Source organism: Sturnus vulgaris, chromosome 5 (genome assembly GCF_052056855.1).
Source record: "Sturnus vulgaris isolate bStuVul1 chromosome 5, bStuVul1.hap1, whole genome shotgun sequence".
Taxonomy (NCBI): Eukaryota; Metazoa; Chordata; class Aves; order Passeriformes; family Sturnidae; genus Sturnus; species Sturnus vulgaris.
In genome coordinates, this window is record NC_142247.1 from 29,038,416 (window position 1) to 29,062,336 (window position 23,921).

General features: G+C 50.0%; 2 protein-coding genes across 9 annotated transcripts in view; one reads left to right on the forward strand and one right to left on the reverse strand.

Annotated features, from left to right (window-relative positions):
• Positions 1–23,921, reverse strand: part of L3MBTL2 (L3MBTL histone methyl-lysine binding protein 2) — a 28,202-nt gene continuing 4,281 nt past the window's right edge. For 3 of the 8 annotated variants that reach the window (XM_014882609.2, XM_088165244.1, XM_088165248.1), the window contains 13 exons: positions 22,849–22,966; positions 22,385–22,519; positions 21,633–21,721; positions 19,802–20,033; positions 19,000–19,079; positions 18,321–18,425; positions 17,036–17,183; positions 16,127–16,209; positions 14,280–14,514; positions 13,457–13,522; positions 12,415–12,537; positions 7,095–11,590; positions 1–3,358 (listed from right to left, as the gene is read on the reverse strand). In XM_014882609.2, the coding sequence (XP_014738095.2) occupies positions 11,481–11,590; positions 12,415–12,537; positions 13,457–13,522; positions 14,280–14,514; positions 16,127–16,209; positions 17,036–17,183; positions 18,321–18,425; positions 19,000–19,079; positions 19,802–20,033; positions 21,633–21,721; positions 22,385–22,519; positions 22,849–22,966 (1,524 nt within the window). In that variant the 3' untranslated portion in view covers positions 1–3,358; positions 7,095–11,480. The remainder of the gene's footprint in view (positions 3,359–7,094; positions 11,591–12,414; positions 12,538–13,456; positions 13,523–14,279; positions 14,515–16,126; positions 16,210–17,035; positions 17,184–18,320; positions 18,426–18,999; positions 19,080–19,801; positions 20,034–21,632; positions 21,722–22,384; positions 22,520–22,848; positions 22,967–23,921) is intronic. The other 5 variants (XM_088165247.1, XM_088165246.1, XM_014882608.2 and 2 more) reach the window with 5 other exon arrangements.
• On the forward strand, positions 4,470–7,742 carry CHADL (chondroadherin like). The gene is made up of 4 exons (XM_014882687.2): positions 4,470–4,637; positions 4,730–6,391; positions 7,016–7,182; positions 7,517–7,742. Exons 1-4 carry the CDS (start codon positions 4,485–4,487, stop codon positions 7,740–7,742), a joined length of 2,208 nt encoding a protein of 735 aa, XP_014738173.1. The 5' UTR covers positions 4,470–4,484.

Below are 23,921 nucleotides of genomic sequence, written 5' to 3' on the forward strand. Positions count from 1 at the left end.
TACAGAGCAGGTGTTTGTTTATTCAGCGCTGGGAGTGAGGTGGATCTCTCCACCAAAATCTCACTCAATCTTCTTTAGCCTCCAGTTACATTTTAAAAGTCCTTCCATGCAACATCACACTCACACCATTTCATAAGCATACTTATACTTGCACAAAGCTGTGTCATCTGTTTGTTGCTTTTGTGCATGCATCAGTTCCTTCTGTGGTGGTCATCAGTCTTATGGTTGATGAAAACTTCTGTAGTCTTCCTCACGTTTGAACTTTTTACCTCTATCTTCAGTGCATGCCTGGTGCTTCTTTTTTTCAGCCTAATTTGTTTTTCAGTAGTTTTACCGTTTGCAAGTTCTGTTAAAACTTGCTATCTTGCTCTTGATGGTGCTTGTTCTCTCACGGGCTTTGCTACCTTGCTTGTTTTAGGTGCACATCTAGTTACAGTATCACTGGTGGTTAACCTTTTGTTACATGCTGCTTAGGATTCAGATGCCACTTGTGTTCCTCTGAGGGGAATATGAGGGTCATTTGAGGGGAGGCAGGTGCCCCGTGTTCCTCTGAAGAGATATGAGTGTCACTGAAGGGGTGGCAAATACCTGTGTGTTGCTGAGAGGGCATGAGGGTCACAGAAGGAATGGTGTGCACCATGTCTCAGGTCTGAGTGTGTGGTCGTCCATTGGCAGAAGCCATGCGACAACGAGGCAAGAGTGGCGGTGGCTTCGAGTTCCGGAGTGGAACGGCGAGGGAAGAGGGAGCTTGGAGCTGAAGAGGGGGCACAAGAGGCTCTCTGGGCAAAGGGCCTTCCTGGCATGGCCAGGGCAGGATGCCTTCTGGGCACTGCAGCTGGCTTTGCTCTGGGCAGCATCCCTGGAAGCAGGGCTGGGTCTTTGCTGCTGTTGACCTTTTGCCTTTGTGCTCCTTTGGCTGCCCGGAGAGAGGAGCAACCCTGTAGGGAAGGTGAGAGCCCCTGTCTCCACACCTGAGGGGGAAAATGGAGCTCTGCTGGTCTTCAGCCCAGCCACCCACCCTGTCAGCAGGGTGGGGCCTTTTGCCCAGCCCCGGCAGCTTTCTGCCAGCTGCTGGCCCCTGGCCAGCGTGATCCCCTGTACTCGGGGTACGTCACAGCCTTTGTCCCTGTGCCAGCCGTGAAGTGCCTCAGTGCATCGAGGCCCCTGTACCCTCTCCGCAGTGCTGCAGGGGCAGGTCTGACACTTTCCCACTCAGCATTAGGGATGGCTCCCTAGAGCAGCCTGGCTGCACCGAACTTGCTCCCTCTTCTGGGACTGTCTTCCCTGTCTTCCCCTCCCTTGTCTTCCCCTTAGCTGGTGTGAGTGAGCAAGTGCGTTTGTTCCCCTTTAGCCTCCCTTTAGAAGGAGAGCAGTGCATCTTAAGACTTTCCAGGAGGGCTTTGTGCAGCCACAGGGAGGTCCCTAAAAATGCACGGGTGTGGAGAAAGCCTCTGGCTTTGCCCCTGCTTTCTGAGGTGGGCGTGAAGCCGCTTAGCAGCAGTGTGGGCACTGTGAGCTGCCTGTAGCTAGGGTCCGTGTCTGTGCCTAAGCACCTGGTCCTGCTGGTGACCTGGCAGCGTGCCAGCCCTGTACTCAGGAACGTGTCACAACCTTGTTGAGCCCTTTGTCCCCAGGAGAGACAATGGGGCCGGGAGTCATGGTGCCATGTGCTGGGTGTGTGCCCTCCCTGTCCTCGGGGCTGGGGTCTCGGCCCCTCGGCTTTAGGCCATGAGCCCGACTGCCTGACTGTAGAGACCCTACAGTTCCTGTTGCCGTGGGGAAAGGCTGAGCTCTGTGGCTCCCTGGGTGTGGACCAGCCTGTAAGCAGGCTGCAGGTCTGGGATCCTTTGTGCTCCCTCAGCTGGCAGCCTGCGTGGGGCGAGCACCCTGTTAGTGGGGAGTGCCCTGGAATGGGAGAGAAGAAGCCTTTGTAGGCCTTGGGGACCAGGGCCACCCTCTAAGTTGGGGCCGGTGCTCTGGCGTCCCGGGCACTTTGCAGTCCAGGCAGGGGTCTGAGCCCCCTGTAAGCAGGGCTGCAGCCTCTTAGCCACCACTTTGCATGCCCAGAGGGCCTGGCTCCCAGCAGTGCATGGGGCTGTGCCCGACATTGTTATAGTGAGTCCTCCTGAAGTTGGAGGCTTTTGGGCAGCTGGGGCAGGGCGTTCTGTGGCTGGTGGCTTGAGGATCTCGCTGTGGGGCTGTTGGGTTGCCGTTTCCTTCAGGCAGAGGAGCTGGAGCTCCTCAGGCCTGAGTGTGTCGTTGTGCATTGGCAGAAGCTGAGGGACAGCGAGGTAAGTGAACAAGACCAGCAGTGGCTTTGAGCTCCAGAGTGGAATGGCAAGGCAAGAGCGGCAGATTGTGTCTGAGCACTGAGGGCTTTTTACAGCTGGGGAGTCTGTGGGTTGCTGCTTGAGGATTTCCCTATTTTACTGTTCAGTCATGGTTCCCTTCGGGCACAGGAGCTTGAGCTTCTCAAGCCTGAGGGTGTTGTCATCTATTGGCATGGGGATATGAAAGTAGTGTACCTGAACTTCCACTCTGGCCACAGTCCTGCCCATCCTGCTCCCCTCTTCCTGGCCCTTCCATCATCTTCCCTGGCCAGGAGCCCCCTTCCCAGGCTTTTCAACAGCCTGTACAGCAAAACCTCCCTCCCTTGTAATGGCCTGGGCTCTGCTGGAGAACCCATGGAGATGATGAGGTGTTATATCAGGCACTGAATGTCACATTTGGCCCTTCCCCAGACTCATCCCAGGCCTTTATTTTGCTCATTTACCCAGCAATGATCTCACCAGCTTCAGCTTCTACCGAGGCTTCTGAATAGGAGAAGGGCTTGAAGGGGAACAAGATACAGTATCAAATCTTCCAGGATTTTTGTCAGGCTGCAGATCTATTCCTGCTCCCTGTGAGAGTAAAACAACAGTCTGGGAGGAAAATGAATGCCTCCATGTTCTTCTGTAAGCTAATGATGTGTCATGAAGGCACTGACAACCCAGCCTCTTCTGAACAAGTATAAAAGCAAAATCAGGAGAGTGGAGGGCTGTAAACGTGGCACAACTGGTCAGCTGCCTCTCCTTTTGCTCAGGTTTACCATTACCATTGCAATTCTGGCTGGATGTCATCTTTCTGCCCTGCACCTCTGTAGTTCCTGTGACTAACACAGCCTGAAACGTGAAGGCAGAACCCTGGAAACAGTGAATGCAAATCCCACATGGTCTTTGCTGGGCTGGTGCTCCCAGCCCCCAGTGAATCGAGGGGGAGGTAATGTCTGGGTTGCTGCCCTCTCTCCAGGGGTGGCTTACCCTTCCTCCCGCCGTCCTTTTCCTCCTCCCACGTTTCTGGCTCTGCCTGGTGAGAGCTGCTGGGAAAGCAACACAACGGGGTCTATTCAGTTCTCACTTCTGCAAGGAGAGCAAACACTGATGCAGGAGCTCGTCAGCTGCTAGACAGGGCAGGGGACACTTTCCTCTCTTTGACACATCTTGAAGTCCAGGAACTACAAACCCCAGGTATGTGAACCCTCCAGGTGTGAGGGAGGGAGTGATGGCATGATGTCAGTGCTGCAGGCACAGCACGGGGACTGAGTTTAGGAACATTATATTGGTGACACTGGGCAGTGGGTGTGCAGGAGAGCGCTGCCCCAGTGTGTGTGTGTGGGCTGCAGCAGGACTAGATGGGGTGACAGCAGGAGGGCAGTGTTGGGGCATGGGACCACAGGGGACAATGAGCTACAGTGGGTATGAGGCTGTTCACTACAGTGGCTCCACAAGTTTGAGCCTTGCAGACCCTTCTGATGCTGTCTCAAAGCTTAGGGGGATGCATCGGTCCTATCTGCAGCCTGCTGCCTCCTCTATGTTTCTCCCAGCTTTGGCCTCTCTCTGTTACCTTCGCCCCAGGGAATCACTCCTGCCCAGCCAAAACCAACCTCTCCTTCCTGCAGCTAAACAGTGGAGTTCTATTCCAAACACTGCTATGAATAGTTTAGGAGGGAAGCACGGAGCTTGCAGCATAGTAGGCAGAGAGCTAGGAGGCAGATGACCGGGATGGGTGGAGACACGGGACATTTGTCATTCAAAGAAGGGTAGCAGCTCAGAAGCCTGTGTGATCACATTCCCTGAATGGCTCCACCTGCTTGCCTTAGAAAAACAATTGTAGGAGAGGTATTGATTGTCCTCACAGACCAAGGCAATTTGAAGTTAGTGATATTTGAAGAAAATCTGGGGGTGGGTGTCTATTTCAAGCCAGATCCTTGTGTGACCTGCTAGCTGTGACCTTCACTTTTCATTCCTCTCTTTCTTCCACTCTTCCTCATTAATAACTTGTGAAATCGTAGTGTGAGAGCAAGAGAAAGTGAGACCTGCCCCACTAGGCGATAGCAGCAGTCCTTTTGGCACAGGGGGTACCAAGCAGGCAATGCTGTTTGGGAATGCCTGGCCTCTCTCCTGGCCTTACTGCTGTCTCTCCCCCAGTCACAGGTGCCCTCCAACATGGGGCCATCCTGGGGGCTCCTCCTGCTCGCAGCGGCCCTGGGGGCGACCACTGCTGCCCGCTGCCCTGCACCCTGTGTCTGCGATAACCTCCGTGCCCATGTCCTGTGTCTCAATGGGAGCCTGACTGCCATCCCTGACACCATCCCAGAGGTGGGGAAGAGGAAGGAAGGTCGAGGGATGGGGAGAGAAGATAGGTATGGCAGCCCTGGGGTAACTCGATGTTTTATTTGTGTGACTGACAGCTCACCAGAGAACTAGACCTTCGGGGCAACAGTTTCATGGTCATCCCAGCCAGAGCCTTCCTTGCCACCCCCTACCTGACACACTTAGACCTGCAGCGTTGCAAGGTGGAGAGGCTGGAGGAAGGGGCTTTCCGGGGTCTGGGGAGGCTTGTCTACCTCAACCTGGCCTCCAATGGCATAGTCCTCCTCTACCAGGAGTCCCTGGACGGGCTCTCCTCCCTCCAGCAGCTCATTCTGGCGGGGAATCGCATTGAGGAGATACAGCCTGGTGCTTTTGGCCATCTGGGGTCCCTCACTGTCCTCGACCTGAGGGAAAATGCTTTGGTCTACCTCCCAGACATGGTCTTCCAGGGTCTGCAGGTTCTTAGATGGCTCCGGCTGTCCCACAATGCCCTCCATGTGCTGGGCAGTGAGGCCTTTGCTGCTCTGCCTGCCCTGCGCAGGCTGAGCCTGGACCACAATGAGCTTCAGGCACTGCCTGGTGAGGCCCTGGCCAGGCTGGACGGGGCTACTTGGCTAGACCTGGGCCACAACCCCATCACCTACGTGGCCGAGGAAGCCCTGGCTATGGCGTCGCTGAGGCACCTCTTCCTGGACCATGCCTCCCTCCAGGATGTGGCACCCGATGCCTTCGCCCGCAGTCCCCAGCTCCGTATTCTGGACCTCCGGGAAAACCAGCTGCAGGGGCTGCCACCCCTAGCTGGGGTTGGGGGGCTGGTAAGGGTCAGCCTGGATGGGAATCCTCTGCTCTGCTCCTGCTTCCTGCGCCCCTTCCACAAGTGGCTGGCAAGGGCACGGGTGCAGGCCGAGGGTGCCTGTGCTGCACCCCCTACCCTCCGTGGCCGGTCCCTTGACTCCCTGAAGTCCCTTGAGATGAGATGCAGTCGCCTTCGGCCACCCCCTAGCCCCACGGCACCACCAGAGCAACCAAGGGCAGCCGGCAGCAGGCAATGTCCCCAGGGATGTGTCTGCTCCCCCGATTTCCATCATGGGTCCTGCGAGAACAGGAACCTTCAGGAGATCCCTCGGGACTTCCCTGAGAACACCCGCCTTCTCGACCTGCGCCGAAACCCCTTCAGGACAGTGCCACCGGATGCCTTCCCTGGCCTGAAGGAGCTGGTGTCACTCCACCTGCAGAGATGCAGCATCAGGGTGCTGCACCCCGGGGCGCTCCGGGGGCTTGAGAGCTTGGTCTACCTGTACCTCACCAACAACCACATCTCCACCCTGGCAGCTGCTGCCTTTGAAGGGGCCCCGCAGCTGGCCTACCTCGACTTGGACCACAACGCCTTCACCCGTGTGCCTGCAGGCACCTTCCGGCTCCTGCCCAACCTCATCTCCCTCCATCTGCAGCACAACGCCATCAAGGAACTGGCAGAGGGTGACCTGGCTGGAGCAAAGGGGCTCCGCTGGCTCTACCTAGCTGGGAATGCCATCAGGCACATTGCCCCTGCTGCCCTGGCTCCCACCAAGATGCTGGAAAAGCTGCAGCTGGAAGGAAACCACCTATCGGAGGTGCCCACAGCAGCCCTGTTGGGCCTGCCTGCCCTGAGTGAGTTGAAGTTGTCCCGAAACCCCATCAAGCACATGGGGGACAGTGTCTTCCTGCCAGTGGCCTCCAGCCTGCAGCATCTCTACCTGGACAACATGGGCCTGGAGCGGGTGAGTGTGTTATGGGACTCCCAAGGCGCAGTGGCACCACAGAGCATATTACAAGTTTCATTGCCCAGGGCCCGTGGCCCCGAAAGGGGCATCCAAACAGATATCACTGAATTCCCATGCCTTCAGGAGATGTTTCATAGCCTGGCTGGGAAGCCAGATTTCTTCAGGCTCAACTGTAGCATTGCCTTGCTTCAACCTTGCTCCTGACTCCTCTAGGAGAAACTTCCTCCAGTCCTTAAACACCCAATTTCATTGGGGTCCAGATCATTCCCTAAATCACCTCCTTCCCCTAGCTCTGGCCAGATTTCTCTTTCTCTAATTACAGGCTGTCCTGCAGGACTCTTCACTGATATTACCCTGAATATTTCCATCCTCTCAAGGAAGTGGTGTTATCAGCACCCTCATAAAAACTGTGTATCTTAAGAGCACCCAGATCTCACTCTGAAACCTCCTGCATGTGACCTTTTTAGGAAGACTGAACAAGAGTCTAAGGAGTTAAAAAATGTGGAGCCGCCAGGTTCGGGACAGGTTGTCAGGCCTCCATGATGATCAGAAGTGTAGCATCAGAGATCTGCTCCCCTGCTTTGATCAGCATGCCCCTCACTTAAACTTCTTCCATTGCAGATTTCCCCCCATGCCTTCACTGGCCTCGGTCCCAAGATCAGAAGCCTCCACCTGGAGAGCAACAAAATGAGTAACATACCTGACATGAGCAACTTCACGGGGTTGGAGATCCTCAACCTGCGGGACGTGCCCTTCCACTGTGACTGCCAGCTCCTTCCGCTGCACAGGTGAGTGCCACGAGGGGACAACAGCCTCATGGATCTGTCTGGGGGAGCAGCTGGACCTCTCATGCTGAAGGCACAAGCTCACAGCACACTGGCCATTTTTGGTCTTTTCCAGAGTTGGTGAGATGTAGCACACATCTGTGTGTAAGGATGGAAACCGCCTGAGCTTTCTAGGTGTAGAGAAAGCGGCCACAAGCTGGATTAGGCATTCAATATTCAGAGGTCACCCAGGTGACCTGGCCTTACTTTGAAGTGATCATCCACTTATGGGCGTAGACTTTTGCCCTTCCTTTCGCTCTGCCTCATTCCTTTCCCTGATCTTCTGCCACATTTCCAGGTGGATCAACCAACTCAACCTCCGTGTAGGGGCCATCTGTGGGTCCCCTGAGGAAGCCAAGGGGCTGAAGGTGAAGCTTTCCACCACTTTCCAAACTTGTCCTGGCTGGGGACAAAGCAAGGCTGGGGAAACCAATCCTAACAAGAATACGGCTGCAAGCAAGTCCAGCAAGAAAAAGAGGTCGGGAAAATCTCCAGCCAGAGGCTTCAGTAAGAGCAAAGTTTAGGGTTTCTTAAAGTGTGTAAGATATGTGCTGGACACAACAGGGCCATACCTACAGTCTGGCTAGAGCAGTTTTTATAGATTTGTCCCCACCATGGAAACATGAATATTGCCCAAGGTGCAAAGGAGAGCTTGGTGCCACCAAAACAATGCTGATTTGCCAAATATGCAGGGTTTGGTTTTGCAGGACACAGAGGCACATTCCATAGAGTCTGCAGCATGCTTTGCTGATGCAAACAATGAAGCCAAATACTTGCTTCTTCCTTCCAAAGCTTCCTCCAGCCATGTGGAAAAGCTGCTATCCACAAATTTGGTTTTGTTTTTGAGAGCATTTTCACAGCTTCCAAAATCATAGAAGAACCCTGAGTGGGACTGCAACCAGCACCATCCAGTAAGGTCCTGCACTGGCACAAATCTTATTCTTGAAAGCTTAAAAATTATTAGTCAAAATGTTGCCTTAATTCCCAGCAGTTCATCAGAATTAAAATATATGCACATGGAAGCCTTTTTATTTCCTGCAGAATTTGATCAGTGATCCATAAGTGATCCCATGATCTGGAATGTGCTCAACCTACTCCACATGACTGCATAGGTTGGGACCTATGAAGTTTGTTTAAATTGAAAAGGCTTCAAAAGATAAATTTACAGGTAAAGATATGTTTTGACTAACTCTGCATTTCGGTGGCCTGGAAAGCAATACGCAAGCCTTGGGCCTCTTCCTGAAGTTGGTCACGGGGCTTTAGGGTACAGATTGTAGATCAAATTTACAGTACAACTGTTCAAATAATTAAAAACTCAAACCATGGTCCAAGTCCTCTGCAGTTCTTGGTTCAAAAGCAAGAAATGACAGAAGACACATAGTACAGATGAATATCTGGTTTTGAGGCTGGTGCCATGGACAAGGTTTTGCCTTTTGTGACAACAGTGTGTGCTTTGTAACATATACAATAGTGTGTGATTGTAATATATTAGGGTGGGTGTGCTTTAATGATTATAACATGCTAGGTGGATGGGATCCACCTGTCTATAAAGGGTTAGAGAATTTTTTGAAGCAGCAGAAGCAATAGAATTTTTGGTGAGATGGACTTTAAACCTAAGAATTCAGTGCAGGTGAGATCCAAAGTCCCATGGCTTCCTCTGGGGAGTAGATCATACCAATCAGTGCAGTGAAAGGTGTTCCTTGATTGTTCCTCAAGATGAGCATCAAAGAGCTACCACTGAAAGTGCTTATGGTAGCGGTGAATCCTCCTAAACTCCTTCTTGGGTAATCCAATTGCTTGATTAAACCAGATGTGAGTGGGACAATTTCAGGTTCTTCCTTGGAAAGCTGTGGGATGGTATGAAAAGGTTAGTGGGACAGGGTGCTAGCAAGTCTCTCTGCAGGTGACTTGAAGAGGTAGCAGACACAGGGGAGCACACTTGGAGTCTTACAGAGGCTACCAGGGACTCCTGAGATAACAGAAGCCAACAAGGATACCAGCAGGGAAATAGCTCAAAGGAATGAAGGGGTGTTCCTCTAGGAAGGTGATGCAGCCAAAAGCCTGGCCAAGGTGCCTTTACACCAATGCATGCAGCATGGGCAACAAACCAAAGGAGTGGCTGGAAGCCACCATGCTGAAGTTACGACTTTGCTGCCATTACTGAAACTTGGTGGGACAAATTGTGTGACTGGAGTGTGACTACTAATGGCTATGAGCTGTTCAGAAGAGACAGAAAGGAGGGAGAGGTGGAGGGATTGCCCTCTACGTCAAGAGGTGCATTGAGTGTGAAGAGCTGTCTCTGAAGAACAGCCATGAGCAGACTGAAAGACTGGATAAAAACCAGACACTGAGGCAACAAAAGGAACCTTGTGGTTGGGGTCTGCTACAGCTGTCTGACCAAGGGAAGCCTATGGACAAAGCCTTCTTGCCCCAGTTACAGGAGGGCATCGTGTGAGCATTGTGCTCACACACTCCAGTCCTGTGGGAAGGACTTCAGCCACCTTCACATGTACTGGGAAAACACTGAAGCAAACTGCAGGCAATCCAGGAGACTCCTGCAGTGCATAGAGGATAGCTTCTTGAGCCAGATGGATTTCTGTAAAGCTTTTGACACAGCCCCTCACAACTATTCCCTCCAAACTGGAGTGATGGATTCTATGGGTAGAATGTTTGGTGGATTAGGAACTGGTTGGATGGTTGCCTTGAGTGCAGTGGTCAACAGCTCAGAGTCCCAGTGGGCATCAGTGAGCAGTGGTGCCTCTCAGGGTTCTGTACTGGGACTAGTGTTATTTAATGTCTTCATTAATGACACAGATGAAGAGATCAAGTGCACCCTCAGCAAGTTTGCAGATAACACCAAGCTGAGTGGTGCTCTTCAGGCACCTGAAGGACAGGATGCCAGCCAGAGAGATCTGGACAGACTGAAAAGTGGGCACATGGGAATCTCAGGTTTAACGAGCCCAGGTGTAAGGTGTAGCACTTGGGTTGAGGCAACCCCCGTATTAACACAGACTGAGGGATGAAGGGATCAACAGCAGTCCTGCCAAGGATTTGGGGATACAGGCAGATGAGAGGCTGGACATGACCCAGCAATGTGCACTCACAGCCCAGAAAGGCAATCAAGCATCAAGAGAAGAGTGAAACCATCAAAAGCAGCATAGCCAGCAGGGTGAGGGAGGGGATTCTCCCCCTGGGCTCTGGTGAGACCCCACCTGCAGTGCTGCATCCAGCTCTGGGGTCCTCTGCACAAAATGGATAAAGGCCTGCTGGAGCAAGTCCAGAGGAGGCCACCAAAATGATTAAAGGGATGGAGCACCTCTCCTATGAGGAAATGCTGACAGAATTTGGATTGTTCACTCTGGAAAAGAGAAGGTCTCAAGGTAACCTAACTGCAGTCTCCTGCTACCTGAAGGGAACCTACAGGCAAGATGGGACAAGACCATTTACAAGAGCATTAGTGACAGCACAAGAAGAAATGGGTTCAAACTGAAAGTAGTTTTAGATTATGTATTAGGAAAAAAATCTTTACTGTGATGGTGGTGAGGCACTGGAACAGGTTGCCCAGGGAAGTTGTGGATGCCTCATCCCTGGAAGTGTTCAGGGCCAGATCAGATGGGGCTCTGGGCAACCTGATCTAGTGTAAGGTGTCCCTGCCCACAGCAGGGGTATTAAAACTAGATGAAGATCTTGAGATCTTTAAGGTCCTCTTCCAACCCAACCGTTCTATGAAAAAAGTCTCTCTTCTTCAGCAGGCATCATCATCTCTTTTTGTTTCTTCGCCTCTTTCCACTCTTCCCATCCTGATTTTCTTGGGGTTTGCAGCACTTAGACCAGAGAGCACAGCACCAAAGGCCTATGGGGGCAGCTCCTTGCCCGATATGTCCTGTACTCATCACGTTGGACAGCAGCTTGTCACCTCCAGCCACAGCCAAGAATCCAAACTGGCCTTTTGTGCTCCAGCAGCCTTTTTCCGTTTGGAGCTCCTGCTCCAAAAGGTGCCTTCAAAATCAGGCATGCACAACCACAGCAGCCACCCTGGTCATGCTCCTCAGCATGCCTGCGGTCTTTCTGCTGTTTGCCAGGGCTTAATATTACAAGTCTGGGGGAAATTTTCTTGCACACCAGGAAAAGCAGAGTTATGATGCTGCAGGGTGGTCTGCTTTGAAAAAGGAAGGCCCTTTTGGTCCTGTTTCCCTTTGCCAGGACCTTCCCTAAAGAGCCACAAGGTGAAGGTGCCGTGGGCAGCTGGAGAATGCTCCAAATCAGTCTGTGTCCTCCTGTTTTATGCTGCTGATGGGAACAGGAAGCTCTGTCTCTCCAAATTCTGCATCTGCAGGGTCAATAGTTTCTTCTTTCACCCGCACAGCAATGACTAGCAAGTGACAGACAGAGAGAGGGAAAAATAAGTAAATAAAATCAACCCATATCGACTTATCTGCAGCACCTCCAAACCAGCTCTGTCAATGCAGGTACTCAAAATACCCGAGGCCTGGGGCCTGCCTGCTTCCTGAGGGTCCCTCACCACAGGCAGCCCTGTCATGCCACTGCAAATCTATCCACGGTCACAACAGCAATCAGGATGGGACTAAACCCTGGAAGCATTCAACTGCTGGCTTCCAAGAACAACTCCTAAGGGAGGAAAAGCTGGTGTGGTCCATTTTCAATCTGCCTGGGTTCACACAGGGGAACTTAAATGAACAGAAGGGACCTTCATGACTCTCCAATCCCCATGTGCACAAGGCACCTCACCCACCCTCCTTCCCCCTACCCACTAGGGTTGGCAGGTGACCCAGCTGCTCTTCTGGTCACCACAGCACGAGAGACTGTGTCCACATGCTGCAACAGCCCTTATGGGGATTATGATGTGACAGCCACCTCTGACATATCTACTTTGTCTCTCCTCCCTGACCTCACACAACCAGAGTGCTCAGCAGGGCAGCCAGGCTCTCAGCAGGCATTAGCAGCATTGAGATATTGAGCAGTACTGGTCCCACCAAACCTTCTCAGGAGGCAAACCTTTCCAGGGAAAACAAATGTTTTCTTCTACTCTCTGGACTGTATCTGGAGGAGTAGGGAAGGACATCTGACATGCTGCTGCCTTTTCCTGCCCCATGGGGGCATCCATGACTTAGTGGCCAAGAGGGTGTATGGGGAGAGGTGGATGTGGCTGCAGGGTAAAGTAACTCATTCCCTTACTCTCATCAGGTGCTGGTTCTGGCAAAGCCTGGCTGGCAGCTTTTGCTTCTCGTTTTGAATTTGTGGCAGAAGGTTTCTTGACAGTCTGCTTGACACTGCGGGCTTTGGCAGGTAACTTTTTTCCTTAACAAAGAGATAACAGAGTATGAGCAAAAGTGTGTTTCTTTTCCCCTGGAAAATCAGCAACCCTGCTCCTCTGAGAAACCACAGGCCAGGGACCAGCACAACCGAACAGAAAGCTACATGGTCATTAGCTGCCAACTGGTTATACAACAGAAATTGCCTACTGGAGAAAAATTCTATAGACATCACCTCAAAACATGCTCCTTCATGTTCTCCTTCATTAAAGGCAAGGCACTTCAGCATGTGTTTAACTTCCAAGGAGCAGGTCCTCTTGGAATCAATGTGGAGTCAGCTCTGCTTACCTGTCTGGGTCTAGTCCTAGGCAATGAGCATTAGTTGCCGCAAGGCGCAGATATTGTAACCGTAATGTTCTGGTTTTTAGCTGACCTTTTTATTTAGGTTTAAAATCTTATATTCGTTAGAGTTCCTTTCCCCTCCATCCCTCAGGAAGAAATATTTTGTCTGTCTACATGATTTGCCACAGCTACTCCAATAATAATAATAACAATGACAAGACGAAACAATAAAATGGCCTCTTCAGCCATCTTAAGGCCTTCTTTCTCTCAGCACAAAGCAGGGTTGCTCTCCAGCTACCCTCCAGCTGCAGCAAACATCTCCCTCTAACCACGGACACAGTATGGAAAGCAGCACAACCTCACACCTGGAAGCAACTGCCACATATACCTCGGCCAACAGAAAACAAACTGCAAAACAGATCCTTCCTGCACACAGCTCTCTGCTCTTTAGGTAACAGGGCAGGTAAGAAGGATGAAGCTGTGCTGGCAAACCCACAGCCAACTGAGGGCATCCACAGCAACACAAGGCCTCTCTCTCCTGCTCTGATGGGACATGGACAGGGTTCCTCTAACTGGGCCCAGCCTGCGAGCGAGCGGGAGGGCACTAATCAAACATCACTCACTCTTCTTTCCATAGGGTTTCTTCTTCTTCTTGGGCACCTCCTTGGCCTTCGCTGGAGTTGTGGGCTCTGTCATAGAGACGAGAGGGAAACGAAAGCCAAGTCCCATAACCAGTAGGTAACTGGGATGAAGTGACATAAGCGAGAAACAGATATACCCGTCCCCCCAAGCCAAAGCCCTCTTCCCAAGACAACCAGCTGAGGGGAAAGCAAGGCTCTAGTGCAGTTGCTGTCTGTGCTTCCAAGTGAGGGCCCAGGGCAGCAGGCTGGGACAGCACAGGCGAGAGAGGCCCAGTACAGACTTGGTAGGGGGCAGTAAAGAAACAAGATTCATAGTCTGGGACAAGAAGGACAACATCTGCAAAGGTGAGGCAGTGGCCTCCCCGTGACAAGGGAAGGAACGAACTCTTGAGAGGACGCTCTTACCTTTTACAGACAGAGTCAGAGAGTTGATGAGAAAAGGGAGCATGGGTTGAGCTCCTGCAGCTATCTGGCTAAGGTTATAGAGATGCTTAATAAAAGGGAGCTGTGCAGGGATAGGACCACCTGGAACTCTACCCAACTTCCTCAGGAGCAATTAATTCTCTGTTGGTGTAGGGGAACAGAGCCAATCTCAAAACTCAGGCTGTTTTCTCCCCATCATGGCTCCTCCCTCTGCCAGCTGCTAGGATGTGGCAATAGAGGAAAGTTTATGGTAGCCAGAGCAAATCAAGGAGGCCATTTGCTTCTCCCTACAAGGCCCAAAACTCAAAGGAGCCACTCACAGAGCAGCAGGAAGGAAACTTTTATCTCTAGCATTAGAATTCACAATAAAATCTTCAGTCACCTGGAACCACTGGTGGTTGGAGCTGGTAGCCTGTCAGCTCACACCACCCCACAGGATAAATGTCTGGAGACTCGCAGTCCACCCACTGGTCATACTCGTTGTCCCAGCCATCAAAATGGATGCTAAGGAGACGTTGGACTACACGCTTCACTGTGGCCACACAGATGAGCCGGGGCTCCATCAGGTCCACTGCCTCCACCTTCATGCCTGCCTTGAAGCCATGGTTTGGACAGTCCTGGGTGCATAAAAAATGAAAATGTGAAAAAAGAAAAGCCAAGGCCATTGCACTCAGTCCAAACCCATATCTGGCCAACAACATTTTCACACAGGCTGGCCTCCAGCCTAAAGCAAGCAGACAGACAACAAGCCCACAAATCCAAAACCAGATCCAAGGCCAGCTGTGTCCTTAGTCAAACTCAGCCCAGCCTTCAGAAGCAAGATCCTGATGTGTGGGGAGCAGCAGCTCAGGAATACACAGTCAAACAATTACCTGACATACCCCTGGGAAACCAGAAAGACCAGCATAGGCCCAGGTGCTGCAGCAGTTTTGTTGATGTAAAGCAGTTCTCACATGCCAGCCACACATCCACAGGCAATGAGCAATGCAGAGCCTACCAGGAGCCTGGAGCTCACAGAAACACTAGAGAATCACAGGTGACATTTAGAGGGACCCACAAAGGCAGGACACTGATGCCCCACCTTGGAGAGCACATAACTCCTGGGCCTTTGAGCTCTCTTTAAAGTGCTGACAGTCAGCAAACTGCAGCCCAGTAGAGACTGCACATATTGCATATACTCCATATTGTCCATCCTGACTTCAGGAAGGCTTTTGACACTGTCTGTCATAAGAATCTCATAGAGAAGATGATTGAACTATACAGGCTAGATGCAGAGACAGCAAGATAGACTGAAAACTGGCTGGGTGACTGGGCCCAGAGGATGGTTATTAGTGGCATGAAGACTAGTTGGAGGCTAGTAATTAGCAGTGTACCCCAGGGGTCATTACTGGATCCAATCCTATTCAAATTGGGAGGAGAGACAATATACTAGATGGTTGTGCTGCCCTCCAGAGGCATCTTGACAAGCTGGAGAAATGGCAGAATCCCATATCTGCAGAGGACGAACCCCGGGCACCAGCACAAGCTGGGGACAGACTGACTGGAAAGCAGTATGGCTGCTAATGGCCTGGGCATCCCAGTGGACATGAAGTTGAACATGGGCCAGGGATATGCCCTTGGGACGAAGAAGGCTAATGGCAATCTGTTCTCAGCAGATGAGTGGAAGTGATCCTTTCCCTCTGCTCAGCATGGATGAGGACACACCTGAATTATTCCCTGGTACAAAAGAGATATGGACATACTAGATAGAGTCCAGCAAAGGGCCAGGAAGATGATGAGGGAACTGGAGCATCTTTTGTATGAGGAAAGACTGAGAGAGTTGTGACTGTTCATCCTGGAGAAGAAAAGGCTCAAAGGTACCTTATTTATGTGTATAAATGCCTAAAATGAGGGTGCAAACATGAAGCCAGATTGCTCTCAGTGGTGCCCAGTGCCTGGACCAGAGTTAATAGGCACAAACTAAAACACAGGAGTTTCCTTGTGAACATCAGGAGACACGTTCTGCCCTGAGTGTCAATGAGCAGTGGCACAGGTTGCCCACATGGTTGTGGAGTCTCCATCCATCTGGACACGGTCCTGAGCAACCTGCTACAGGTGACCCTGCTGTAGCACGGGTGTTGGACATGAAGTCACTTCCATCTCAGTGATCTTGTGACAGCCAGAGCTGTTGCACTCTTCCTTGCTTACTCCAAGTGTTGCTACACATCATTTCTTCCTGGCAGTACTCACTGTGTTGAAGAGACGTGATGGAGCAGGTCTTGATTTGGTCTCTTCCAGGTAACGCTCCCAGCTGAATGTCTTGGCATCATGCCCTGCAGAAGGAAGAAACGCTAAGAGGTAAAAAGGCAGCCACTGGGTAGACTAGCTGGGACAAAAGGCAGAGTAGGCAGGAAGAGGCATGGCAACTGGTTGCAGAGCAGGTCAGTAAACCAGCACATACAGCCTGATCTTGGACATGAACCTAGTGCAAGGATTCCATGGGAGTCCAGCACCCCCTCCAGCAGGCAAATACAGGAAAGTGCAAGTTGCAGCTCTGAACACCTGCATCAGCCATAGACCCAGACCACAGAGAAAGGGGAGGATCAGCAGCAAGTATGAAGTAGTATGCTCAAAACACACCACTAAGACCAATCTGTCTCCCAGCAGTAGGAACATCAAAGGAAGATGGAACAGCACTGAACAAAAATGCTGCAACACAGAAATTTAGAGCAGGACTTTTTGGGTATGGCTAGATGAGGCAGCAAAAACATTCTTAGGGTGATCGTCTCTTAGGACTTTGAAGAAATACTCATGTCAGATCTATTAATAGAGAAAATAGAGATGACTCTGGACCTTAAGTACTGACTCCTGCAGCAATGGCTCTACTTATCCCTTCTCATCCTTCTTGTCCTTTAAAAGCTTTTGTTCTGTTCAGTTTGGGGATCATACACCTCTCCCTCTGATCTGCCAGGAGTTAACCAAGACTTGGTATATGAGCAGAGATCAAACAGCCTGGGTCTCTGAACTAGCCCTGTCTCCTGAAAAACAAGCAGATTGGGACCTTGTTTTGATTCATCTGAGCCTGACTCCTTTTAGAAACACACCAACCATCAGATTCTGCATGCAGGTTTGTACTGCAGGGCAGAGTCCAAATCTCACCTTTTGGAGGGGTCAGCTCAATGTTGTTCCTCTTACAGAAGTTGGCAGGGAAGATGGCATGTGAGGAGGCATGATAGCAGAACCAGTCAGAGCCATCATCAGATGTTGCTCCATCAATGCTGATCATGAGATACCCATCCAAGAGAACCTGAGATGGGAGGAAAGGCATGAGTGTAGAGCTCTATTTGCTCCAAAGCCTCTCTTCCTCACAAAAGATTCTCTCTAGAGTCCCTGCATATCGATCACAATTGCCATTAGACAGTAAAATGCAGTGTTATATGCCCCAAGCTTCTCCTAATACGTTAGTCAACACAAGCTAATCCCCAAAGCAGCAATTTCTGCAAGACTGGGACCAACACTAACAGCCTTGTGAAAGGACTATGTGAAAAGCCTTAAATGGTCAAGAGCTCTGTTCTCCCCCAGAAACACTTTATTGGCAGCCCCAAACCCCTCTACACCAGCCAGATCATGAATTTGTTACTGGGTAGAAGGGAAGGAGCACCATCCTTGGATTTGCTACTTCGTATAAGCAATGAGACTTGTCCCATGCTGTCACTCACTGGTAATTGGTGCCTACCAAAGGCAATAGGCATGCCTGTCCCAAACTCTGCCATTTCCAAGCAGTGGCTGAAGGGAACATTTTACAGACACAAACAGCTCTAGCAACCCACTGCCAAACTCCAAGTGTTAAAGTCCTCAGCTTGCTGTGAGGGCAAACAGCTTCTTGAGGAAGCAGGAAAAGCCCAGATAGATGCTACACTTTCAACATTCAACACACTTAGCTGAGAAAACCAGGACAAGGAATTTACTTCTCAACACTAGCACAAGAGTAGAGCTTACAATTACTTCAGCAATAGAAACTGATGGAGACTAGTCCATCCTCAGCTTCCTCGTGCTATTCCCCACATGGAGGTCACCTCACAACTCTTCCCTTCTTTCCACAGGGGCCTCTCTATGCACTCTCAGAACTGGAGAACAGATCTTCCCCACTGTACACCCAAGGGTGGAAAGTGGGTGGTTGCAGGTCACGCACACTGGACACTAGCTTGCAGACCAAGCATGCTCATCTTCATGCTGCCTGTTTAAGCACACACGGACAACAGCTTATCAGACCTGTAACCCCCCTGGGTAACCCCCCACACAACAGCTATCCGCCTCTCTTGACAGCCTTCTCTGCTCCCCCTTGCAAAATCCCACCTGGTCTCATTAATTTAAAAAAGACTTGAGGAGAAGCTGCATTATCTCAAGCAAACAAAGCAGACTCCCTTAGGCTCACTGAACTTACCTTGCATACAGTGGCCACACAGATGTTGCCCAGGTTCAGGGGGTCAATGGCTTCCAGTTTCATGCCTCGCTCAAACCATCCACCTTCAGAATAGACAGCTCGTACCTAAGGGAGACTCTGGGTTACCATGTGCTGCCAGGGGTATGGGACAGTCCCATCCCAACACCAAGGACAGCAAATACAAATAGGATTAGAACTTCTTCACTTGGCTCAACTTGGGAGGGGAAAGCAAAAATATTATAAGAAATACAAAGAGGCAGTCAAACCAACACTATGTTTGTGTCAGCAAACTCTTGCCACGGCTCTGGTCAGTCAGAGAGCCAAGCCCAACTGCTGTTCCACAACAAAGCAAGCCTCCTTCTCAGTCCTTACCATCACGATCCAGTTCCTGGTTGGAACTGGTCTCTCCCATGCAATCTTCTTCCCTCTCCAACTCAAAGCTCCTTTGCTTACCCTTCATTTGAGTCCCTTAATCTGTCTCTATCCTTTAATTCTTTCAGCTTTCTAGTTTGACCTGCTCCTGCTTAACAACAGCCTTGATACCCCAAATATCTTACTGCCTTTAGCTATAAGAAAAACCACCCTCAACAACCCACACAGCAGCATGTATGCCCAAGCAAGGAAGTGCTATCACTGCTTCCTTCTTTGTGACCCCCACAGAAAGGCAGACTTATCCTACCTTCTTAAACAGATAGGGGACAGCATCACAGTAGATTTTCCGGAAGGTGGGATGGTTTGCCATGTCATTACGTTTTTCTTCTGTGAGGAATGGAAGAAACACAGAGAGGTAAAGAACTTGCAGCAACTGCAGTAAAAAAACAGACTGGTTATTAATTTTTCTGTGAGAGATTAGCTTCTATAATCCCCCTCAGTATGAGACCATTTAATAAAAATAACAGGTCAGTCCTTCTACACTTCTCTTAAAATGGGCTGTGATGAAGGGCTTGCTCAAAAGCAGATGGCTCAGCTTCCTGAGCACTACTGACAACACCTCTACATGTAGCTGTAATCATCAGGGAGACGCAGTAAGGAATGGAGACACAACCAAAAGGTTCAGCAGAGCTCAAGTCTTGCTTTTTTCTTTGTCTTTTACTTTACTTTGCCAGAGTAAGCCAATCAACAATTCCTCTTGGTAAAGTCCAGAAAAACACAACCTGATGGCATCCAGTGTTACAGAAGCCAGCATGAATTTTCTCAAAAAGACTATAAACATCTCTCATGTTGCAAAGTCTGCATTCTCACACTAAGGGGACAGACTGCCAGCTTCAGGTAAGAAACCCTACAGTCGCCCATTCTGACCTGTGATCACAGGGCTTTTATCTATCCAGATTTAAAAAAAAGCAGACACAAAACTAAGCAGACTTCACCTGCTAGATCTTGAGGAAACTGCCTCTCTCCCATCATGTCAAGACTGGTGTCAACAGCAGGGTGCAGGCAGTTCCCAGCAAATCAAAAGATGGTTGCAGTGGCATGATCCTTACCTGTCTTCTTTATGTCGTGGCCGACTCTCCGTGACCAGCCCACAGGATGGATGAGAGGACTCCACATGTGGCACCAGAAGTCATCATCACTGTCACCGTCCTCATAGAGGAGTCTCAGTCTGCCCCCAATTACTGTGTCCACCACTGCCATACGTGTCTGGGACACATGGTTCTTATCCACCACCTCGACCCGCATGCCCTGCCGAAACGGGTACTTCATGCTCTCCGCCATCTGGCAACAACCAACAGAGGTGAGATCAACCACAGTTCTCCAAACACTCCAGAGAACAGCTTTCCCCACAGACATGCACCCTGGTACTGCCCAAAGCTGACTAGGAAGGGATCCATAGGAGTTGGTTCATTGGTGGAACAGGTAGCTTGCAGCCCCAGACATTAAAATGTGGTTGGGCACACACCCTGGGTCTCCCTTTTGTCACGTGGCCTCATAAAAGCTCCCCCACTCCAGCTCAGCAGTGATGCCCAGCCACCACGTTGTGTGAATGTTCCCAGTGAGAACTTCTGTTCATGAGGAACTGAATAAGGAATTGTGTGTGCCTTTTTCAGTCCATGAAAGAGATCACAAGGGTCTTGAGGCTGCAATTAGTTGTAGGTGTAGCTTCCCAAAGGGCAACAGGATTTTTAGTTGACTTCAAAAGAGGTCAGGTTCTTATTTCCACCTTTTTATTCTGATCATAGGTTGAAATACATGATGATCTATCTGCCAACTCCACATCCAAAGCCAGTTACTCTGCAGACTGACCCAAAGGCACAGGTACGTGGTGTCACTGGCCGCTTTCTGACTTTTTTTGAGACCTTCAGTTTGTTCACACAGCCTTGTCCTACTCATCCACAAATACCCAATGGTGTTTATAGAACCTCAGACTTTTTGGAACTGTGATCCCAAGATGCTGTGCAGCAACTAGGAAACACAAAACAGATACCCAAACCAGCCTACACCCGAATCCAGAAGAACTTTTAAACTAAGATCTTCCCCTTCTACCTCCTGTTTATTAGGTGGGAGTGGAGATGCTGAGGGGAGAAAGACAAAAGCAATGTCTGTTTCCCTCCACCACTTCTCTTCCAGCTACAAGCTGGGGCGCAGGAACAAGCAGCTACAAACACCCTCTTAACCGTCTGAGAAGTACCATGGGAAGAATTAACTATATGCAGATCTCCAGCTCGGTGTCACCACTTACCCTGCACAAAGAACAAGCTATGCTCTGCCTTCCTGCCTGCTGTCTCTGGGACTGTCTTCCTTATCTGCCATTTCCAAAGCTCCTAGCCACAGAAAACCCTCTTCCCTTTAACAAGGTCTAATCTCAGTGCAGACTAGACAAAAACAATCATGACAGCTATAAAGATGCCAAGGCCATGGCACTTAAAGGAAGCTTGTGCCCCTCTCCCTCTCTGCAGGCTGTTTTGCTATGCACATTGAAGGCAAAGTCTTTTGACTCTGAGAGCTACTCCCTGGCACTCAAACAGGGCAGAGAAAGGCCAGGTTGGAGCGGCACTGGCCTCTCCCTTCAGCAAAGTGCCAAACCTTATCCCCAGTATTTCCCAGCAGACCACGTGACAACAGCTTTTAAAGCCTGCCTGTGACCCAAAGCAGAAACTGTGGTGCTGAGAGAGGGCATGGAGGCTGTGCTATCCATTACTCACAGCATCATGACAGGTATCTTAGGAGCATGTGGAAGCACTCACTGCCCCTGCCCTGCTCAGGTTTCAAGGCATACAAAAGTTGCACAGATCAGAACCAGAAGAGACATGTTGAGCATATGTCTTGACTTCAGCTTCATTTCCCCCATGCAAAATGACAGCCCCCCACATTTACCTTCATGTGGAAATCCACTGGGATGGTCCTAGCTCCCACCAATTTTTTCATGAGGTAACTTCTCCAGTCAGTGTACTTGGCATGGATAGCTATATATGGGCAGGGAAAAAGTCCATCTTTATGACCAAAATAATTACAGCATCACACCTTTCATCTCTCTGACAGCCCACTAGCACTAAAAGGCCTTCTTAACACTCAGATTCTGTACTCTGTTTTGCCAGCTTGCCCTCACATCTGGGTGAAGGGATCACCACCACAGAATGAACTGGGCCAAGCATTCAACTCCACTAATCTAGATGAGGAAGTGGTAATAGAGCAAAAACACATGAGCTATATCAAGCAAATCTCAGCTTGCCAGAATTCCACTAAACTGGCATCCCTCTCCGAACTGCTAGCTGTGCAGGGACTGGAGCCACTGCACTTACTAGAGACGCTGCCCAGAATACAGGACCAAAAAGTTTCCCCAAAGTTAAAGTTCAGCCACCATGTGGGTTAGCAGGAGGAAAAGCCACCTGCATTAGCTCCCACAGGTCTGACATCAGCTCTGCATGCAGCATTCCCAGGTCAATGATAGGGGGATGCAGAGGGAGCAATCCAAGCAGTCTCCAGCTTTCCAAACTCAAACTGCTGGTTGTAACTCAAAGCACAAATTGAGCTGTAGTCCTACATGCAGTGGGAGCACCCTGTGCTAGGCACAAACCAAAGCTTCTCCACGCCCTGGCACAAGCTGACCTCTCTTGCCCCACACTCACTTTGTGGTGGTACCAGGATTTTGCTGTTGATGGCACACCAGCCAATGGGGTGAATATCCACTGTGCCCAAATTGCACCAGAAGTCGTGACCAGCATCGTTCTCAAAGCCCTCATACCGCAGAAGGGCCCTGTATCCTGCCAGGACAGAGCAGACAACCAAAGGCATTAGAGGCCAAGAATTTGGCACCACAGGTTTAGTACCCAAAGCATGGCCTTCAGAGCTCTGCATAGGTTACCAGAGCTTCTCCAGCAACTATTTCTGCAAATTGCCCAGAACCCAGAAGAGGAACCACGTGCTGGTTTCCTCTCACTCCCGCACCATGGTATTTCCTGTTCCAAAATCTCTCAGCAGTTGTAGAGCTCCAAAGAGTTGCTTTTTTGCTTGTCCAGCTACCCTCAGCTCTCTAAAGCTTCCCTCAGAGCTTAGATGTGCCCAGCTGTCACAGATTACTTTGGAGACTTACCTACAATCTGGATGACAGATGCAATCCAGTACACACGGCTGGGGAGCACAGCATCACTGTTCAACACTTCCACTTTCATACCTTTCACCACATCATCCCACTGATCAAAGAGAGGCACCTGAAAGATTGATGCAGCCATGTTGGGAGAGGGATGTGGGAATCAGGGCAGGCTTCAGGCCCTTCTAGGTTTCAGAGACATGTCTTAGGCAGCTACACTTTCACCTTAGACACAGGCTTGCATGCTTTACCCCTCCTAGTTCTGCCAACATCTTGAAATATAGTTGAACTGTCCCAAACATCTCACTGGGATATTCACTGAGGATCCAAAAGGCAGAATACCATACAGTAACACTGAACTGTTTCACTACCAGATGTCCTATTATTCCAAAGTAGCTGCTGCTGTTCCTTTATGGCATAAAAACACTTAACAATCAATAAAAATGCCATGTCTGCCTGACCTATCTTCAAGAAAAAGGAAATGCAGTCAGTATTATCAGACCACAACTCAGAAGGAATATAACAAGTTTCATAAAAATGGGACATGCTGGAGGGGCAGCTACTGCCAGGCTCACATAAACTGAATTCCTCTCTGCACATGATCCTGGGCTGTACTCAGCCATACAAATTACAAAATTAGCTTCCCACTATCATCCTCAGTCAGAACTAATTCTGTTCCCAGTCAGCACTGAGCCATTGCTACTGATGCTAGAAAATAGATCTTCCCAACAATCTTAGAGTGAATACAAAAGGAAACCTTTACTTGAAGGCTTTCAGGTACACAATATGGCAAAATCACATGTAGTATAGAAATTCTACAATTTTTATAAGGTTAGTCGATTAGCATACAGATCATATACTGTCCAGTTAAAACCATAGTTGGTTAGATAATAATTCTTGGGGTTCTGACCCACTGGAAGCAGTCCAGAGATTTCTTTTGCCCACTTTTGTTATGTCTGGTTCATATTCTGGTTGGAAAACAACGTTTTTGTAGTTGGTTCTCTTCTTGGAATAAGACTATGATATTTCTGAATGTGTTTATAAAGTTCACTTATTGTTCTTAAATGTAGGGAGAA